The sequence below is a fragment of the Pteropus medius genome, unplaced genomic scaffold (genome assembly GCF_902729225.1).
Source record: "Pteropus medius unplaced genomic scaffold, Ma_sr-lr_union100, whole genome shotgun sequence".
NCBI lineage: Eukaryota > Metazoa > Chordata > Mammalia > Chiroptera > Pteropodidae > Pteropus > Pteropus medius.
The window spans coordinates 10,936,295-10,959,253 of NW_024356249.1; the positions used below are offsets into that span (position 1 = coordinate 10,936,295).

General features: G+C 42.3%; 1 protein-coding gene across 1 annotated transcript in view; it reads right to left on the minus strand.

The window, feature by feature from the left end:
- The window catches only part of SND1 (staphylococcal nuclease and tudor domain containing 1), a 390,995-nt gene that overhangs the window by 315,464 nt on the left and 52,572 nt on the right, over window positions 1-22,959 (minus strand). Inside the window, exon 10 of the mRNA XM_039860623.1 lies at window positions 20,892-21,005. Coding sequence (XP_039716557.1) covers window positions 20,892-21,005 — 114 coding nt within the window. The remainder of the gene's footprint in view (window positions 1-20,891; window positions 21,006-22,959) is intronic.

Below are 22,959 nucleotides of genomic sequence, written 5' to 3' on the forward strand. Positions count from 1 at the left end.
TTTTGCTAGAAAGTAAAAACATTACCTTCCTTCCTGGCATCAGAGTAGTGACACAAAATGCTTGCTGACATTCAGCAAATCGACAAGGGCTGCCTGAGGAGTGGCCTTCACAAAATGTCTAGGTAAAAAGCAAAGCTTCAAGGGAAAACACCTTGCCAACTAAGGCCCTTGCTCACTGCAAAGGCACCTCTTCAAACTGAAACCATACAGCTAACAAGCAACATCTTGCAGGTTCAAGGGGCTTCTGACCAACTTGCTTCAGCTCCATCCCTAGTATCACGCTCTCCCAATCTTTCAGATCTTTCTTCCTCCTTTATCTTTTCCCCAAGAGGAAAGTTAAATGGTTGTATGAATATGAGGCTGGCTCCTGCAATACTGGATTTGACTGAAGGTTTAAATGGAAAAAAAAAAGACAATTCTGAAGTAAGAATAAAATTGGGGGCGGGGGGAGTGGCGGCACGTGGCTATAACATGTTTTTCCTCCACAACCCTGTCCAGTGATAGTGTCTGGGTTTCTGCCTCACGAGAGGTACAAGCAGGAAGACCTCCAGAATGAGACCAGAGGAACCAGAGGAACCAATGAGACCAGAGGACAATATGTTCTACCAAGATGTGTCTTTGGCTGATGTTTAAATTGCATCAAATTAAAGGGTATTTTCCATTCTCCATTCAAAGCAGATTTCTCTCTGCTTTGAATCCCCACAGCACTGGGTTATATCCCTCCAGGTAAGTAGCATATGTTGCTTTGTTTAATATGTGCTTGAGTTATTCCCACTAACAGACTGAATTTCTGACAGTCGGGGTTTCATCTTCCATACCTGTGAAGCACTCCTCATCCTTAGCACAATATAACATTCAAAGGACTAAGTTAACTACCTGAAGAAATACACTACTAAGAAATGACTAGACACTCAAAACATTTCTATGACCCACGTTTTGTGGAGTACTTTCATACAAGAAAAAATACACACCCTACCGACCCTGATACCTTCTGCTCTTTTAGAATGACAGACAGGATTTAACATGAACTTCTTACTAGAGGCTAAAAAAATGCAGGAAAAACAAAGATGAGCATGGTTCAGTAGACCTGAAATGAGAACTCCCCTAAGTCCTTCCAGAGAAGTTTCTTGCCTCTTCAGATTATAAAAATGCTGAGTTACTACCCCTAATGACCCTCAGGGAGTGACAGTTCCAGAAGCTCAAAGCTGCTGAAAATGACACTAATTCTACCCTTTGATGACACTGCAATGGAGAATGGAAAATACCCTTTAATTTGATGCAATTTAAACATCAGCCAAAGACACATCTTGGTAGAACATATTGTCCTCTGGTCTCATTGGTTCCTCCCTGGAACAGTCCAGCTTTGATGCCCACTTTCACACACTAACCCTGACATTACAACATCCTTCTTCAAAGACTACCAACTCCCAGCCACCAGCCAGCTGCCCATCAAGTAGATCTCTTTACCAAAGATTAGAATACCTTTCTGAAGTCCTTGCAGGACTTATCCTCTGGCTAAAGAAAAGCTAGGTGGTAGATCTTTCTGTTCAGATTATCAGAAAGGCAACCTGGGAACTTGTCCAACCTCATAGGTGTAACAGTCAAGTTGAGAACAACTGAGAACAAGATAGTGGAGCCCAGCAATTTCAGGGTATTAGATTTAACAATAAGGAATCTCATACCTGACTGTAGGGATTAATTATAAAACTATTAAAGAGAGCCGAGTTCCCCCAAAAGAAGGCTAAATAAGCACAGTGTCATCATTTATTGGAAGCAAAATTCAAAAGCAGAGGAATCTGTGTTTCACTCTAACAAGAGGGCCTTTAAAAGTCATCTGCAGAAGAGAAAAGATAAGGTCTCTCTCTCAAGGGCCACAGAAAAAGTGAGGAAGAGGGAGTAAGGGCTGGCCAGAAGCACACCACCAAGCAATGCCTGAACACAGTGCTTTGCAAACCTGTTTGAGAATCAGAATCGCCCGTGGTACAACACTGCCTGAGCCTCACTCTCAGACAGTTGGATTAATTGTTCTGGTTGAGGCCTGGACATCGGCATTATTTTGTTTTGTTTCTTTCTAAGCTCCGCAGGTAATTTTAAGGTAATGTTCTAATAATAAACAATGTTAAAAACAAAGAACAAGCAAACAAAAAACAGGTAAAGAAGGAAAAGAAAAGGCATTTCAAGGAGCCGTCTTGTAAAAGAGGAATCCTAAAAAAATAAAGTCACATTCAATACTTAAGAGTCATTTTAATTTTTATTTCTTGAAAAAGTTAATTATATATAGACAAGACAAATCTGGGATGAAACACCCACCTAAGTATCTGCATTCCTAAGAGAAAATGAAATCTGCAGTCAAGTTTCATAAGTCAGGACACATTATGGCTTTTAAGGCGACTTCTGGCCCAAACCATAAGACAGAAAAGAAAACTCACACTCTATTACTGTATTACTGTTAATGACTCTCGTATCAGTTCTAACGTGGGGGAAAGTGGGGTGTTCACACACTACCAAGCAATTTTCTAACACCAGCTGGGTGTCCAACAATTTAAGTCAATTCTGATACTATCTATCTACCTAGAGATGGCATCAGATCCCATAGCTCTTCCAAGAATGCCCCACTCCACTTCAGACACCAATCTAAAGTCCAAGTTGTCACCTGTGCTTCTGAACATATGGTTAAAGATTGGAAGTTCCAAGAATCTCCTCCTTGGGTTCAATTAATCTGCTAGAGCAGCTAGCAAAATTGTGAGAAACATTTTACCAGCTAGATTACCTACCGGTTGATTATAAAAGGATATAACTCAGGAACAGCCAGATGGAAGACATGCATGAGGCAAGGTATGGAGAAAGGGCGTGGAGCTTCCATGTCCCCTCCAAGTGTGCCATTCTCCTCCAGTCTCTACCTATCACCAACCCGGAAGCTCTCTGAATCCAGTCCTTTGGGGTTCTTACACAGCTTCATTACACAGGCCTGACTGAAACACTGGCCACTGGTGATTGGTTCCACCTCCAGTCCTTCTCTCCTCTTCTGGGACTAAGGGACTAAAAATTCCAAACCTCAAATCACACCCTTGGTGCTTTCTAAAAGTCACTTCATTAACATAATAAAAGACACCTTTATCCTCTCATCAAGTAGGAAATTCCACAGGTTTAGGAGCTCTGTGCCAGAAACAGGGATAAAGACCAAATATATATTTCTTACTATAAACCACAACATCACAAGTATGATGATTTTTCTCTCCCTATCTCCAGAATATATAATAATGCCTTATAAGGGAAGAGTGCTCCAGAGGAGAAATATTTAAACTCTCCATTTAAGAGACGCATGGCAATGACATGTTTATTAAGAAATAACTGAAAATTCCCCAAAGTGTAAAAGAATTTGAACTTCAAACAATTCTTAAGGCAAACTTAGCAAGATTTACATCTATGAAATTTTATTTGGGTTAGAGGCCATCACTTAGTCATGAGGCTCTACCCAGAATCGAATGCACCAGGTTTCCACTTCTATCGCAGCCACCCAGGACACACAAAACAGTGGTTCTCAACCCTATCTGTCCATCAGAAGCATCTGAGGAGCTTTAAGGGAAAGGAAGAAAAAAAAGGAAAGCTATCTGAGATCTACACTTATAAATTCTGATTCAGTAGACCAGGGGCACATATGATTTTTAAGCAATCCCTAGGTGATTCTGATGTGCAGCCAAGGGTTGAGAACTTCTGCATTAAAAGCATCCTCACTTAACATTTTCACTCTGCATTGCTCTGCTGATTGAGCCATGTTGCTACAGAGTCAGACCCGAAGCAAGCAATAATCGGTTCTGTTTCGTGACACACAGATGAGTTACTGTGACTCTTTAGGGCTGTAATTTAGTGGAGTTGAGACACTGATGAGTTCATGGCTTTGTTTCTCATTAATCTTTTATCGTGTTCCAAGTTGTGTGTGCTTTTCATTCCATGATTCCAAATCAACACATAAAAAAAATGTTTAAAAATATCCAAGCTACTGTCTTTTTTGGTTAGCCTTTTGCATTCAAAGATGCTTGATGAATAAAAGATCACACACACACACACACACACACACACACACACACACACACACACACATGTCCATTACAAATAAACTCCTTGGAGCAGGAGAGATGTAGAAATCTGTTTTACCCTGAACCTTAAAAACATCTGAAATCTGTGTTTTGCCCACAACAATGAGAATTTAATTATGGAAAGAGGCTGAGCATAGGCTCACCAAGGAGGGATCTGCCAGGATGATGTGTAAGTGGCGTTATGCTGGCAAAAAAGAAGTGGCCAGGGGCACACACGTTGTGCGAAGCCTATCTCCCCACTCGGAGGCTCCCTTCTGACCAGTCTTTTACCACCATGGTTTTAGGACTTGGACCCCAAGACCTGCTATCTACTTCCAGAGCAACATCTCAGCACCATCCTCATCAGCAATTGCCTGATTACCCAGAAAAGTGCTGAATGATTTCTGGAGCACCTTGGCCAGGAAATTAACCATGGCTGAAACCTTCAGGTCTAGGCCCAAAAAGACTCCCAGAGCAAGAGGTCAAGTCCAGTTTGTCATGTGGCATTTTCACTTCTATATCTCTTCCATGACTGTCCCTGGAACATGCCTCAGAGACAGGACGCTGAGTCGTATCCACTGATCTGCTCTGTACCCTAAAATGAGTTACACTGTCCCTTGGTTAGGGAATGTTGGGTGGATTTATTACCGCCCACCCAGGGGAGGGACAGCTCGTGGCTTCATTAAAGCGGGGAAATGCGAAAGCAGTCCCTTGAGGGTGCAAGCCACAGGAGGGCAGATTATCACTGAAGAAATCATGGATGGGTCTAGGCCTCAGCACCCAGCACTAGGGAGAAGCAAGTTATTAAAAGACGATAAAATAAATAAATCGGCCTTCAGGGTTCAGATAAATATTTCGCTAATCAGTTAAAGGACAGTAAAAGGAATATAGAAAGAGTATCTACCATTTAATGGGATTTAGATAAAACAGTACACTTTCCAAAAGTTACTCAAGTGTGGCAAGGAGTCTATGAGCGAAAATTACTTTTTCAAATGACCAATATACTAATCTCTTCTTCAGAACCACAGGGAAGGACCCGTACAAACAATACAGCATCACAGAATGATCACCAGCCCTGGACCCACTCTTTCCCTTACTGAAATTTCAGACACATTTCAGCACAAACCCTCAGCTCTGTTTCATCAGCATCAAACCAGAGGGAGCCAATGCCACTCCAAGCTACACACCTGTGCGCAAATTAAAATATCTCCACTCACACTTCCTGAGCAGACGCAACTAATCCTGGAAGTGTCCTTCCAAAGCCCTTGGCTGGCTCTCACAGCTAGTTCTCCAGAGCCAGACAGAGGGGGACAGGAGGAAGTTTACTACGTGGAGGCAGGAAGGTGGGGAAAAAAGAGCGAAGACAGCCCCGAGAGCCATACAGGGTACTTCCTGCAGACAGTCGAAGACTGGTGACTCTAATCCCTCCATTCTCCCCTGGTTTCCTGGGTTCCCTGGACCACATTTATCTGAAGAGATGACCCTCTCTGAAGGATGGAGAGATTAAAAAAAATAGGTGCAACTTTCATTTGGGGCCCTCTCATCTCTGGCTGATGTGAGTTCTCCCAGATAAGCACTGATCTTTAAAGAAATGGCTTTCGTTGGGGCCAGAGCTAAGCTGCCAGTGTCTGAGAGAATGCCCCAGGACTAAGCGATGCGCCAGTCCTGAGGAAAAGGGGCAGGGAGGGGGTGGAGGAGGATAAGACTGTCAAACCAGTAAGCATTGACCCTTGGAGAAAATAGGCACGAAAAATGCGAAATCATGCATATGATTTCTGAGGATCTGAGAGTGTCTTCTAATTATGCCATACAGATGTTAACCAAAAAACAGTTGCAGTAACTTCTGAGTTGGTATATAATAATATGCTCTATGCTCCCAAGGCAACAAACCAGAGTTTTAGTCTTAAATAATGCAACAGTTCAACTGCTGAGTGACATGGAACACAGTAAACAGCATGTGTGTCCGCATTTGTCAATGGCTGCCTTTTTGCTCGAATATGTATTTGAGATGCTAACTGTAGGTTATAGAGCCCTCAACGATTTCAGCCTTAACTCCCTGTAAATACCACATCACTTCTTGAGATTGAGCAAGACTATGTTGCCAGTGTGCGGGTATCACACACACAGGCAGATAGCTCTGGAGAACCCACGCTGGTCTCATATCCCGCCAATCTTGAACTGGCAGCCTCCGCCTCAAGACGGCGGGCGGCGGGGGGGAAGGGGGGCATGGGGCGTGGTAGATTCCTTTAAATTAGCAACAGTGATTTTAATACCCGCTGGTCATCAATGCTGTTGTATTTTAACGAAATATAACTGCTGTATATACATTTACTTGGGGGCAATTTCTTTTATCGTAATATGGGAGGATTTTATTGTGCAAATACTCACAAGTACTTGGCACGGTGGAAGTCCCTGACAGCAGCATATGGGACAGAACAAATAAATGCTGCAGGCTGCACTCACAAAACTGCCACAGGAGCCTTCGTGTTCCCATTAAAGTGTCTCACCATGTCCCAGCCAGGGCAACAGAAAAGAGCAGTGGTCCCTGGGAGGAAGATGATTTACCATCTACCCTACCTTTATTTCAGAAGCAGCAGGCTCAGCTGTTGGGAGGAGGGAGCCAAACTGACAAGGAAATACAAAGGGCCTGGGTCACAGCCTATTTCTAAATAACACAAGTAGATAAGGAATTAGGTGATTAAAGAGTGTACTGCCGGTGGGGCTAAATATCAGCCCCTTCGGGAACATCAGTCCGGGCTAGATTTCTTACAGTGTGCTTCACACGACTCGCCCAAGGGCATCTCAGATCTGAACAGATCTTTACATACTTTCTACTTCAAGGCAAATCTTCTCGTCTGAAAATGAAGGTATAACTATTATAAAAACTGGAAATAATTTTTATATACAAAATTTGTGGAAACTTTTAAAATAAGTTATTGTACCTCCACATTCTTAATAACTGCAGAGCAGTTAAAAATCATGTCTTAGAAAATTATTTCAAAGCCAAGGGGAATGCTCAGTTACAAAACCCAGAGACAAGTAGGTAAAGGCCATGGGATAGTAACGGTGCTGATGTTGCCTCTGGAGAATGAGATTTAAGTAATTTCTAGTCTTTAATTTTCCAAAATGTATAAAATAAATGTTTCATTTATAATAAGGGAAAAAAATGTCTAGGGTAGAGAATGGATGTAAAGATGAAATCAGAACCTAAGCCATCTATCTAATGGGGTTAATGTATGAAAATAATGAATGAAAACTAAAGTGATAATGAAGTACCTTAAAGCAGATGCTCACAGGGCTTGGAAACCTGTAAAAAAAAGTGACTAGTATTGAGGCTCTTTATTAAAAAAGGGAGAATACTGTACACCTGAAACTAATAATATGGTATACCAACTATACTTAAAAAATTTTAAAAGAAGTGGGGTGGAGAATACTGTATCTTAATAAGGTTGCCCAGATTTTTCTAAACAGTGAGATCACTGCCAGGAAAATTTATACAGGAGACAAGACTGTTAAGGAGATACAGTTCGCCCACTTTTCTGATGTTAAACAACCATTAGAAACATAAATTAAAATACCTCTTGATAGAAATTATGGTGCCTCCAACATGGTCGCAAGAAATATTTTAATTTGTAAAAGTACATTGAAATAAGAAAGCTGTGTATTAACAAAGATAGCCAGCTGCACTTTCTGGTAGATGGCAGAAATCCTGAAAATCAGGGGCCTGGGGAAGTTCCCACAACTATGTGTAAGGGAGAGGGTCACAAACCTGCCCAGCTAACGTGAAAGTCCACGTGGTGCATTTGGACCAAATAAAATAGATCTCAATTGCAATCCTGGTTCCTCCACTTAGAGAAGGAGCCTTGAGCAAGTTATTGAGTCTCCTAAGCCTCTGTTTCCTCCAGCGAGGCGGGGAGGTGGATGGAGAGAGCACACGCCCAGCACCTCACACTCTGCCTGGGCCACTTCAGCCTCCCCTCACTATCCATCAACCTCCTTTACTCTGACTGTAAATAACACACCAACTTCGTCTGCGAGAAAGAGAACACCTTGCCCTTCAGAATATTCTGGTCTGTTTGACAATTGGACTTTGCCTCAAAAATTAATAAACCCACAAACTCACTTTTAAATCACATCTTTGTGAGTATATTTGCATAAATCCGTTAACTAGTCCAAGAGACAGCATTTCTCAGCCTGTAAAGCTCAGAGCTGAGCCCTAAAAAGATGACCTTCTCTAAGGCCTTAAAAAAACAAACAAGTTTTCCTCAGCATCAGTCTTAATACAGAGTCGTCACCCAACACTAAACCTACACAATGTACTTGTGTGCGCCTGTCACGATTCAGAAGTCACTCTAGGATATTGCTGTGCTGTATCCTGAGCCCTGGCTCCTGGCTCCCCATTGTGTACCACAAAGCTTCAGTATTTTTTCCCAACCATTCGAGAGCTGCTTACATATGCCAAAGGCAAGTGCATTCGTTATCCTGCACCCTCTTCTACACCATACCAACTTCAGTTAATATAATGGCACATGAGGTGTGAACCGAGATCTAACAAAGCACCACTTCATAATCCTTTTCACTTTATATCATGAAGTAAAATTCACCCTGAAAACATTAACAGGCCCCACCTAAACTAAACAGCGGCTCAAACAGTATGTTATAAACCCTAAGAAGCTCCACCGTTCCCCTACAGAACCCTATTCTCTGAAGCACATAAATTTCTTCAGGCAGAACTCTCATATCTCCTTTCACTGGAAGCCTCAGGAGATAGTCTAAGCTAAAAAGGGATATGTCTGGTTAGCAGTTGGTTCTGAGACCTGGGGGGCAGAAAAAGCTTATACAGAAAACAGCAAAAGATATTACTGTGTCTAAGTCTGGCTCAAGAAAGAAAAATGGTATCGTCAAAGACAAAAGTCCTGGACGGACAGCCTTAGTAAAGGCCCACTTTCCACTGTTAGAAGCAACAATCTAGAACAGTAGTTCTCAAGCTGCAGTGCAAAAGAAGCACCTTATAGTTGTGAAAAATGAACATTCCAGGCTCCAACCACAGAGACTCTATTATAAGTAACTTTTAAACTGCACCGTAACAACAACAACAAAAAACTGACCTAGCCTCTTCTCTACGGGAAAGCTCTCACCTGGTTTTCACTGTGACAGCCAACATTTGAGCTCGGGCTTAGAGGGGGTGGTGGGGTGGAAGGGAACCCATGAAGACAAGGGCAGTGGCAGACCCCTATATACATTGCCAAGTCCGCTGTTCAATCAAAAGATATGGCATTGACAGAGATCCACTTAATCTTTGTCCTCGGAGCTGTCCTGAGCAAATCAGAAGGCCAGAGCTCATCTGTAGCAAATGAGGAGCAATAATGTTGGCAGTCATATTTGCAATGAACCTAATAGTTAACAGTCAAATGATCTGTCCTTGTAGAACTTCCATCAGGGAATACCATAGAACTATACACATGAACATCATTTTCCTAGCAGGGAAGGGGACAGAATTAGAAAGGAGATGTACCAAGGTCCAATAGCAGCCAGAAATAGCAATGAGTCCCTACTGCCCAGCTTCCAAACTCCAAGTCACTTCAGTGTCACCACAATACTATAACATATACAAACATGAGAATGAGAGAGTCAAAAACTGCTTCCTCAGATTTTATGTCCCCATGTCTCCCGCTGCATTAAGCTCAGGTACCTCTACCACCACGAAGGGTTGCACATCCCTGAATTGGCCATGGCAGAAGATTACAACTGAGGAGAAAAGACAACTGGGGTCAATGTGGGCTTAAATTAAGGTAAAGGGAGAAAAAGGAAAATACATCTATCTTCTTAGTTGTTTGCTAGCTTCCTCATCCTGACCACCGCCAAAGATGGTAATACTGAGGGCCACGCTAGGGAGAGGGAAGAGAGAGGGGAAGGTGTAAAGATGGCAAAGAAAGAGTGAACAAGAAAGAAACTGGGAAAATCATTTTGAAGCTGCAATTGTTTGAGGCCTGCTTTCTCCCACAGGCACCACGGGAGTGAACCTTACAGTCTCTAAAGAACTGGAGTTTTGAAAGCTATCACTAATTACAAACACCATGGCTGAAACCTGACCAATTAGGATATCAATTTATGTAAATTCTGGGAGTAGAAGGATATTGACCTGTATTAAGTTGTGCCAATGTAGTTTTCTAGAAAATAAAATTGCAGATAATAAGCAGCTTAAACGTGGATATCCAAGAAAACCAGAGAGATCAATTTGACTGCAGTCCACGTTTTAAGTGGTGAATTCAGGTGAAAGATGCCACTCTTTCTGGCTGAATCCAAAGCAAGGCAGCTAAAGGGCAACAGCGAACTTCAACAACATTAAATATTCATTTGCAGTATCATGTAGCATCCAAAACATAGCACAGAGAGAAGAGAAACACTCAAGACCAAGGGGGTACGGGGGACAACCACAAGCTCCTTTACAAGGTCTACAGTAAAAAGTAACAGAATGACCAAACTGCATGGGCCAGGACTGACCTTATCATTTAAGACAAAATTTACAAACTCCCTCCCTGTACCTCAGGAGGGAGGACAGTAGTAAGGAGAAACAGGAGGAACCACAGTGAGAATTGGGGAGGTAACGAAAAGAAATCCAAATGAAAACTAAAGTAACAGGAGGGGAAATCCATACTCTAACCACTGAGATACTTCCAGAAATATTTCCCAGTCAAAACACAAATGTAAATAAAAGAACAGGTACCAGCTTACATTAAAACTTCTAAGAACCCTAAGGTGGGGAAGATAATGTGCTTGGGGGAAAAGGAGCAGACTCAGGCCACAAGTGTCCAAAGCCACCAGCTCTGGCGTGGGCACAGGAGCAAGGAGAGAGCATGTTCCCACTTGAGCACATTCAATTATATTCCTAGACAGACAGCCAAGAAAGAGATATTCAACACTATCAGCTTCTGCCCTTGGAATTCATTTCTTGTTGGGTGATGAGGGTGAGAGATGAAAGGCTGTAGGATTTTATTACACTGAATTTTCAGTTTGTCAGGTTCCATCAACTATCTCAGGTATCCTGGGACTAATCTGTATCTTTTAGGATGGAGACATCTCTCTCTAACAGAGCTCCAATGACTATTCTCTACCCGCTATATTTTATGGATATCTAATAATACCAATGGGCCCAAATGCTGTTATAAACTGAAGCAGCTTAATGGCTTCTCAGCTGAGGAGCACAGATTTCCCTGAACTCTGGTATTACTGAATGCAAGCACCTCCAGAATAACTGTAACTTGGTATGCAAGCAGGAGTGTCTCAACTGAAAGAGCCATTCACTCCTCCGAGAAGAGAGGACTGGGAGGGGGTGAGGGAAGGAGGGGTGAGGGAAGGAGGAGTGAAGCCAAAATGCTTTAAGAGCGAGGAGGCGGGCACCACAGAGCAATCTGCGAAGACGAGACAACCTGGTTCAAATGGCAGGGTGTCTGGAACCCTAGATGTTTTCCTGAGGAAAATGCTGAGCTGTTCATTTGATACTGAAAGGAATAGCAAAGGGCTGGGACAACTTTTATCCCCTTTATAAGAAATAAATAAAGTAAGCTGCTCTGAGTGATGTCAAGTCTCCCTCCTCTTAAAGTACAAACTGGCCTAATGATCCTGGCTGTCCCAATGGCCAAAACCAACAAATGGAGCTGTCTGCCAATTCTCCCATGCAGAACGCAGTGCACTCAGTCACAGCAGCTGCACTAAGAGGTACAGAGGAAAGAGATCTAGTAAGAATAGGGCGAACAGTACAACCAGCACCCCCACCCACAGGGACCAGCCTAGAGCCAGGGCCCGAGGGAGCAGCAGGCTGGAAAGGGCGCCCTGGGCGGCGCACGCACAGCCCCTCCGCAGACATCCACCTACAGCTTCTGCACGGCAGTGTTTCTAAAACAAGCCCCTCCAGCTGGATAAGCAGATGCTAAAGGCAGCTCCATATGAATAAGAATGTGGCTTTCTCCTCATTCCAGACCACCTTACAAAAGATAGCAAGCAGCACATAAAAAAAGTCAAACCTTCCTCCCAGCCTCCCCACTAATGAGGACACTGTCCTAGGAATGGCAGAGTGAAAGACCCAGAAAGTCAAGTGTCAGCGTATTCTTCCCATCCCCCACCCCAAATGATGAACAATGAGCAAAAACCACCAATGAGAATGGAATAAGACATTATACAATGAACATGTGAGTATCAACCATGTACTGGGAGTGAGCTAGCAATAGATTTGAAGAAATGAGAAATCTACTTGACCCAGAAAATCAAACTGGAGTGGGGGTAGGAGAGGTTAAAGGAGAAGCTAGAAACTACAGGCATCTATTACGTGGGTTATCCATAATCAGCAGGACAGCAGAAGCAACCAAATTCTGGGGACCAATGACTGAAAACAAAGATGCAGATGTTTTCATAAAGGGGATAGTTCTGCTTAGCTTCACGAAGGGCCTGATACAGGGGGACAAGGATGAAGGCGGCTACATCAACTGATTTCTAGCACAAAAACGAAAAAGTAAGGAACACAAAGTCCCCAAGACATCTTAACAGCTAAACCGAACAGAGATCCTCCTGTGAAACAGCAATACACCAAGGTGGCTGCCAACACAACCCTAAACCAGGCAAAGGCATTTGCAGCCAAAGAAAGACTGATAGAACACTAGATGGTGAGATTAAGGCCTAGGAAATGTGAACAGCCCATAAACTTGCTGTGGATTTTCAAAAGAGGGCTGAAATGAAGAGTGACATCAAAAATATGCCTAAGCAATAGGCCTGTCATTTGCTAGAAATAAAGCAAGCATCTGTGTCCTTCAGCTTCCCTTCTATCTTCGTTCTGAAAAGCCTTTTCCAAAACGATGACATGAACTGATGCTGCTTTGTCCATAATCTATCATCCGGTCTAAGGTCCACGTTGTGAGCGCAATACACACTTGTCAAAATTAGAGATTCAGTCTCTAAAATTATAAACACCTTACTAATAAAAATAATTTCTCAGATTTGCAGCACTATAATACATGAGGAACTTAAATGTTTGGGTTCTGAACTGAAAAAAATTTTCCCAGTATAAAGCTAATTAGCCCGTCAAGAAATGAAACGTATAGCCCTGGCCTACACAAGTGCTAGGCACTGGATGGCTGCTCTAAACTTGCCTTGAATATAAATGTTATGCAAAAAAAAAAAGGTAATGTATCTAAACACAGCGTAGGTAGCTCTGCAATCAGTATCTCATAAATAAAGAGAGAAAGATGAAGGGAAAGCACTCTAATTGATTTTAAAATTAGTTCCAAGCAAAGAAATAATCTGACAACCAACAAGGTCGACAACAGTGAAAAAAATATACAGCCTTCAGGGAAAACGTACACCTAAAAACTTCAATGACTCAAGACACCTGAAATGCTATGAAAGAAGGATATTTGGGAAAGCCTGATTAAGAGCAGAGGTGTTAAAAGAATATCAACTGGGCACCAATCCGCAAAAGCACTTAAAATTCTGAAATTAACCCCTCTGGTAGACTGAATCCAATCTGCACTGTGCTAATGGAATTTCGTTTTGAGGAAAACCACCACCCAGAAAAGCAGGGCTAGTCAACCCAATGGCAGCAACCAGACAAACTAGGAGGAGGGAAAAGGAAGTGTCTACAGAAAACTAAATCATTTGTGACCTGGCCATCGAAACAAGTGAACCAATTAGGAAACAGGAAAAACTCGAGTGCAAAAACTCCCTCTTTGGATACCAGTACACTGACTCAAGTTGAAATGCCTATCAGAAACAGTTTAGGAGATTAGCAATAGACTGGGAGGTGGTAAAAATGATGCCACTCGAAAGGAATATATGGATTAGGTCCTAAACCTCAGCAGATATTCTGATTTAAACATTTACTATATGCCTACCGTATTTACAACATTCTGAACGATTCTGAAAAAAAAAAGGGCGGGGCGGGGGGCTGGCGGAGCGGATATGAAGCTGAAAAACATGCCATTCCTGCCCTCAGAGGAATTTAGGCTTCACAATGGAAAGCGGGCCCAGACATAAAAAAATCATACAGGATGATACAGAGATAGGAAATACTGTGCGTATGGAAATTTCGGGCATAAAGGGGCCTTCAAGAACCAGGGCAAGAAAGAGGGTTATATCTGAGCACAGCAACTATGTTAAATGGTCACAAGACAGTAAATATGTTGGTGCCACCAATGTTGGAAACAACAGTGAATTACTGCAGCTCATGGGATTAAAAAGAGGCAAGAAATATGAACATACCAGCACCAGGAAGATTTAGACAAATTGAAAATACAGAACTGTGTAATAGCGATGATTAAATGGAAGGGAGAAAAAGAGATTGAATGTGAAGTAAATGCACAAGGTTCAGGAAGGGATTAATGCCCAAGACCCACTAGGAGATGCTAAAGTCTCACAGAAATTATTTGAAGGGGACAGGTGAGATCATGGGAAAAGGGATGCATTAACTAAAGGAAACAGAATTTGTAATACGGAGAAGAAAGTAAATCAAAGGGAAATAGGATAGGTTCTTGCTGTCCTCTCCAGGTCATAATTCACCTAAAAAGATCAGCTGAATGCACATTTTGGAAAACTCTGCTATTTGCCCAGACACCAAATGTCCTGACTTCATCATTCAGATTCAGGCCTGTCCTCTGACCCCTCCAGACGAAGAGCAGATATGAATGTCTTTAAAATGACAGGATATATACATCCTGGAATCTTAAAAAGATGAGCTAAGACCCCTAGTCTCCTAATAATTTTTTTCAGTCCTTTAACAAAGAAGGTTTCAAGTGTTCTTCTGAAAAATGCCCAGATCAAACAAATCCGAAACGTACAGAATGCCTCTGCCAGTGCTCTGGCATATTCTCTGTCTTTTGATCACATTGCTGCTGTCCCCAAATCTCTCCATTGGAAACCGGTAAAACGCTATATCCATTTCAAAGAGCTTCTGCTTTTCTCCAAGGTCCTTAATGCCAAGCTGGAGTCCCTCTCTAATTTGCTATTTGCCTTATGCTCCCGTCACAAGTGCAAGATCACAGTCAGTGGGTTTATTGGTTTGCCCTGCTTCACTGAGGGACTGCAGCCCCACAGCTTTCCGTTGGTATGCAGCTAAGTGGCAGCATCATTTGCTTTAGGGTCCAGAGGGACCAGTCATCTTGCTTTCAGAAATCTAAACCAGAGGGAATAGGTTGAGAACTGCTTTTAATCGTATCCAAATGGCAAAGCACCCTGGGGTCCTCTGCAACAAATGGAGTTATTAGCACCTGAAACTGCCCTGCCTCTGACAAAAAAAGCCCCTGGGAATACCAGGGCATTACTCAAAATGTGCCTACCTGCAGCTCTGTCTACCATCAACTGCCTACAGAGGAGATCCTGTGGGGTCAGGCCTGGGAAACAACCCCCACCCTACCCAAAACAGGCAGCAAGGACACTGGGAGATTAGGCAGATTGCAGCTTTAACAAAACTGATCCTTTAGTGCCCGGGTCTGAATATTTAGAAGCTCTGCTGTAAAGGAACATTTATGTGGCAAATAAGTTCACAGGGAAGAGGCTGAGACATGATGATGGACATGAATACAAGGTGAACAGGACTTGGAAATAAGAGGAAAGGCTCCAACTTTTCACACTTCCCAGAGGCCCAGGCTGAAGGGGGGAGGGAGAGGGAGAGGGAGAGAAAGAGAGAGAGAGAGAGAGAGAGTAGTGGAAAGAGAGAGAGAGAGAGAGAGAGAGAGAGAGTGAGAGAGTGAGAGTGTGTGTGTGTGTATAGGAAAAGGCCCTTCAACTAAAAGCAAACCTTCTACACGTCACACCTGGGGGTTGGGTAAATTACGTGCCTGTTTTCCAGGTGAATTTCAGCTCTGTATTTCTTCGCCCACTATAATAGCACTGCATGAGTGGACTTCACGGGGAATATGTCAGCACCTTCACCGGATGCCCAGGGGATGTATTTCCTTTGTCATTAACACTGCAAGTGTAACACAAAGCCAACGGCGGCCCTGGGCAACAGAGCACTAGGTTTTCCAGTTTCACATCAAAGCCACTTGCTCTCTAAGAAGCCCTGAGATGGGCTTATCTCCTTTAAGGCAGTAGCTCAGAAAACCCGGAGTTTTCCTCCAAGACTTAACATTTGTTTCTTTGTGGCAAACAACTGGATAAAAACCAACTACACAGTTGGTCCTCCGCATCCAAGATGTGGGTTCCACATCTGTGGATTCAACCAACCACAGATCAAAATATTCAGGAAAAGAAAAATGTTATGTTTTTGCTGACGTACACTGTGTAGTTAGGCCTATGATGGTTGCACCTGTACTGAACATGTACAGGCTTTTTATGTTATTCCCTAATCAATACAGTATAATAACTATCTACATGGCATTTACATTGTATTGGTATTATAAGTAATCTAGAGGTAATTTAAAGTACACAGGAGCATGTGCTTAGGTTATATGCAAATACTACACCATTTTATATAAGGGACTTCAGCATCCCTGGATTCTGGGATCTGTAAGAGGCCCTGAACCAATCCACTGTGGGTACTGAGGAAGCCTGCACCACAAACGCACACATGACAGCGTCCAAAACGGCTCTCGACCTGAAGGAGTTAACATCTCCAAGGAGCAGGCACAGAATTAGCACTGAATAATCTGGAAGGACAGGCCACAGAAATAGAATCAGCAGCATCAGACATCCAATTGTCATCTTTCTGTGGGAACTACTATGTGCACTTGCTTTTAACTGTCATATGTTTAGGCAACAAATCAAAATCTAACCAAATCCGAGGAGCCGGAGTGCCAGGGTACTACTGGACAGCAGCTGCCTAAGGTGAAAACAGTGTCTCTGATAGCGCTGTTTAGTCCAGAGCTCTTCCTCTGGCTGCAATTAGAAAGTAACCAAAAGTGGGGAGTGGAAGCACACAGTCAGCCTTTGGCAAAACCTTCCTGCCTCACGTATAATTTAAGAGAAATGAGTTTGTCTCTGTGTACAAAAAGGGAAAATTTAATTTGCCCTATTATCCCCACAACATATAGATGTCTCGGAAGATCTGTATTAGTTGATGACAGGTCATTAGAGTTTTTAGGGTTTGGAGAAGATAAATATTCAAAGAATCTCCCCTTCCTTACTTGAAGGGCAAGCACCATTGGCTCATCATTTAGGAGCATACAAGGGGGCCTAGCCCGCAGCAGGAGTCACTGGACGCCATCTGTCTGCCTTTGAAGAAGCTCCAGCAAAGACTTACCCTCTTAACCTACTCCTCCAGTTCCTTACTGTACCTTCTCCCACTCTGTTCTTTTGTTTAGAATGAGCCCCAATACCATAAGCTGTCGAGTTATCTTTTTCTCCATTTCAAAGCCAATGACCCCCCAGGAAGTATCCAAAACTTAGACAGAGGGCAATCTCCTGAGTGTTCACAGCCCTCCACAGTCCATCATGCTCTCTGAATAATCCTTAGCACTCCATGTTTCTGCAACTACAAGACCATCCCCCAATTCCTAAACACGCCCTCAACGTTTTCACTGGAAAGTCTAACAGCCCTATTCTAACTAGGAGAGCCACATATTTTTGTGCACTTTGTGCTCCGCATAAGGGCACCTGGCCGAGGAGACAGAGACTGAATTGGAGCTGAAATTCTATTTGCCAAGCCATGTGCCCCGACACAAGGCTGCCTAGAGGAAGGGGCAACCTTCTCTAATTTGTAGGAGGGTGCCATATGAGCTAACAGAGCTCCTGGTCCCAACATCTAGGCCTTGAGTACCTCCCTGGATTCCCCTTGTATACAAACAGTTGGTATACAGTAAAGAACACTAGAAACCAAGAACTCCAAGGAGATGGATGCCTGCTTGCCCAGTCGTTATATACACAGTACAGCCTCCCTGGGATCCCCAGGTGATTTTTGGTCCTACATCTGTAGTATAAATCTCTAGTAACTTTCAGATAAGCACAGAGCAGAATCTTCCACCCATTGTAAGAGTTCTATGAAATTCTTTAAGTAGAAAGGAAAGAACTCCGAATTCTTCAGTATAAAAAGAGACTGCTAGAGCTCCACTGGCAAGTTCTCATTTATCGCACCATTCGCCCCTGGGTCTTTGGTCACTTGAGGCTTACGAGGCTTCCCAAAAGAAACGCCAGAACTCCTTGCCGCAAATCAGTTTTCCTCTAGTGTTATCTTCTCTTATAAATGCAAATTACTTCCATGGTTTGTAAATGCAAGCCACCAACACAAGAGTACTCAAATCCAAATGTACCACTCCCTGGTTTAAAATTCTTCAAGATAAAATCTAAAAGCACGGCACACATTTTCAACACGTGGCCCGTGCCTAACTCCCACGCCCATTTCTTACTACTCCCTAGTGTTAACTATCCTCTCTATTCCAATCATACTAAATTATTTGCAGTTTATCGTACGCCCCATATTCTCTCTTCACGAGCATCCTGAGATGTTCACAGGACAAGCAGAACCTGGGCCTGCCTATATTTTGTATCACACAGGCATCATCCCATTCATGCACCATCCATAGCGGCCATCCGGATATTCCCTATCCCCAAACTCGCCCAATTCTTGTCATTGCTGCCATCTCAGTCAGATACTATCTTCTCCCACTTTTTACCTAGCTAACTTCACATCACCCTTCAGGCAGACCTTAAATGTCACTTCTTCAAAGGAGCCCTTCCAGATTATGCATTCTCATAAGTTCTAATCTCTTCTTTCATAACATACATTAAATGACTCGTGTACTTTCCCTAGTAGACTTTAGCGTTCCATGAGAGTTTGGTTTATTCCCTGGCTGCATGCCCAGCATAGTGCCTGGTGCAAAGTGGCCCCGAGTAAATATTTATCAATGATGACAAACCCATTCATTTGAATTTCTAAACCTGTGCTGTCCACTACAGTAGCCAGAACCCATATGCTGCTACTGAACCCTAGAAATATGCTAGAACAAATTAAGATGTGTTCCAAGTGTAAAATATACATGTGCTCAAGATGTATTACATTAACTTATTGAACTTACTTGTTATGTGACCCCCTCACATAACAAATCTTCCAAGAGTTTAATGAATAAGAGAAATTGTTTCTCGTTTCACTCAAAAGCCATATGGTGAAGACTTAGAGCTAAGCCTTACTTAGAACTTTCTTAAAATGGAGTAAGATCTCAGGAATGAACAGAAATTTAAACAAAAGAGAAAGATAACCTACCATGGAGTAAAGAACAAGGAATTCTATAAACAGTATCCTGCCTAAACAAGGACATATATTCCAACAACTTCCCATCTATCCACTAGGCTAAAGGAAATCCATCCATTACCCCATGAGGAGTTCCTAAAAAATCCTGGAAGCAAACAAAATCCTCAGTAATAGTTTAGTTCTTACCGCCAATAAACCTGCTATCATTTTACCTAAGCCATTAACACTCCCAACCCCCCTAAAAACTGCTTAAAATTCGGCTATAGAGTCTACATTAACATAATGCTTTTGGCTGATGATGGAGGCACAGAAATTAACGATCAAGAAATTCAAAGTTGTGGTTGCTGTGGGAATCTTAATTCCAACTGCATGACACATGCAGAATTGTGGACTACTCCCAATACTGATAAAATTGGAGATGTATATTTACTCTGTGCAATGAGGCAGAGCTACAGTTACTCGGAGAACCTTATTTTGGCATCTCTAGGCTTTCATGCATTTAAATTCTCAACCTTACCACAATACTGTTTGCTGCATTAAATTGCTTCCTCTATGGGGGAAAGAGAGAGAGAATGAACTGATTGGCCCAATATTCAAAGAACCCATCCTGTATGTGTTTCTTATGCACGATCTGATTCAAAAGACAATCATGATTATTTTTATTTTACTCTTATGGGCTGTCTGTAAACTCTCATGCAAATGAAAACAGGGCATGAATTTCAACTTGTGAATGCAACAAGACATGTGTACGTGCAAAACATAAGAAAAGCAAATTTCACCTCTTGAGAACTACAAAAGAAATAAATTTTAAAAGAAGATAGCATTAACTTCAACCTAGCTGTTTAATTTCTGAAAACCATCCTAATACTTTCCTGTGTTACTGGATCTCACGGAGGACCCAGTTTTGTGACGAGTCGCCACAGTTACACACTTTATCAGAGGGCAAAAACAGGAGTTGGAAAGATGTCTGTAACAACAAGATAAAACCAAACAAAAAGTTCGGCCTCAATCTCTATTACCAACCTCTCATAACAATGGAAATGAAACGATCATAAAATTTAAAACAAAACTGCCTGCTGACTACCAACTCTTGTAGTTTTTTAAACCTAGGTATAATTTCTCAAAATTTACATATTCAAATCATACACATTGGTTAGAGAAGCACTTATGCTGCCAGAAGACCCAACAAACAGCAAAATACGGTATAACTAATAATTACAAGTGATGAGTAGGTGACCCCAGAGAATATATATATCAAGATTCATTTCTTCCTAGAGTAAAAACATATGGAACTAGCATATCAAAATGATCAGTAGAAACAGGCCCTACTACCAGCATGTGAGATATGGACCTTCAACTTTCTCATTTTCAGAGAAATAAGATCTCCTTAATAAATAAAATTCATCTACCACCTCGCATATCCCAACCTTAATTTCTCTAAATTTCCAAGGGAGGAATGCCAGCAGTGCCCATCCAAATGCAGTAGAGCAGTGGGTGCGGTTCAGGAGAAACCGAGGCCTGCCCATTAACAGCTGCTAGGGCTGCAAATATTAGGAAATGATACTTTGGAGATTTAAAATGCTTTGTCCTTAGTTAAATCTGTACCATATTTAACTAATTCTCTGTTGCTTCCCTAATCTCACCTGTGTGTTTTCTCCCTCCAGCCTTGGCGGTCGGATGCTGGACAGGTGGATGGTCTTGTAGTCGCCAGAGTTCAGCTTCACGACAATGGCATCAGCATTCAGCACCTGCATCACCTGTTGACAAGAAGGCAAAAATGCTTAGACCTGCTTCGATGGTCCAAATATTGTAGCACACACGCTAAAGAACAAGGCCCACTCTAGTTACAGGGAGAAAAGTAAGATCAATAGCCACTTGGGGTAGACCCAATATCATCCTTCATGGAGTGATAATGTTGAAGAAAGCCAGTCCCCGAAGACCTGATTATGGTTTTTCAATGAGCAGAGTCTATCATTCATAAAGATGGTCAATCTTTTTTATCTTTTGCCCTGACCAAGACATGTAGTTAACTACAAAACTTACGAACTGGAAATCCAGTCTCTACCTGTTAGAGAAGATTTTCCTGGAAACAGGCTCTATACTGAAATCAAAATCCCTATCTCAATGTGAATCTAGGAAAAGAGGCAAGGGCTGGATTAGAAGATACCAGCACGAGATGAGAAAGAACCAAAATAGGATACCCAATAGAGAGCAGAAAAATCAAAGGCAAGTGAAGGGCAAAAAGAATTGTCATCTCAGCGTGGGAAAGGAGACGTTAATCTCACAGGCAGAAACATTAAATTGCTAAAATATTATTTCAACTACTCTGAAAGCTGCCTTTCCAAAGCACTGCTATGGACATCTTTGTTTCAGAACTCCAAATCAGTGCCACTGGACCGCACTCTCAGCTGAAAATGATTCACTTCCAGTCTGGGATAAAACTCCCAGTCTGGGATAACTTACAAGGATATCTACTCAAAAAGCAAAAGCACAAATACTCCTCTGTAGAGGTTTTCAGAACACTCCACTGAGGTGCACAGAAAAAAAATTCCATCGAAACCAGGATGGACCACATCAGGGTCATAACTAGAACCCATAATTGGGCCAGCAGTCTACAGTTCACCAAATTATATTCAGAACCTGGTGTTACAAGGCTGGTTTTGGGGGTTTTTGTTTTTATTTTTATTTTTGCAAGCAACACTGCTGTAAGGCTAAAATTGATTACAAAATAGTGTCACCATCCACTTCATCTGCAGAATCAAAACCAACTCTTCTAGGCTTCAATCAGGCTCTATCAGAAGCCAACAGGCAGTCAAACAAACTACAGGGTCTGCTGCCAGTGAGGGCAGACTCCCAAAATCTCCCTCTTTTACACATGACACAAAAGGAGTTAGACTCTTTTGCTATGGCTAAAAGAGCCCTCGCTAACTATTCCCTGGAAGGCTTGAGATCTTTGAGAAGAAATATACCTATTTACCTGCAGACTCCTCTGAAAATGGCAATCCTCTAAAAGAACCAGCCAACCACATCCCAAAAAGAGTGATTTAAGGGACGAGCTGAAGAACCGGCAAAAAGCAAAAATAAGTAAGAAATTATACATAACAGGAAATAACAGGAGGAAAGTGCCATCAAACAGAATGGATGAAAAAAAGATAATAGTGGAATCAAGCTGTAAGTCCATGGAAGGCTGACTACAGCTGGTGGGTGGGAGACATCCCTGGGTTTTACCAGCATAAGTAACGGAAGCCGGGTACCGAAAACCAGGCTAGTGACCGAAAATAATGAAAGTCTGAGAAACAACTGAGCAGAGTGCAGGGGTGGAGGGGATTTTAAATTAAATTTATTGGGTTAACAATGGTTAATAACATTACATAAATTTCAGGTGTACAACATTATAGTAAGACATCCATATATACTCAATGTGTGCTCACCACCCGAAGTCTGGTTTCCTTCCATTACCGTATATTTGGCCCCCTTTTCCGTCTTCGTCCTCCTCCCATCAGTTTCTAATTTTCCACTCTACATAAGATTAAGTTGCGACCCTGAAATCAGCAAAAAGCCAGTCTCCAAGAACCACAGCCATTCTGCTATAACCTTTTCGACTGATCTGAGATTCGCAAAGGCTAAACACTAAAATCCAAACAGCCAGAACCCAAAACTCACCTGGCCAGAAAAACCTGGCGAAGTCCAAAGGTAATCAAGAGCATGGTC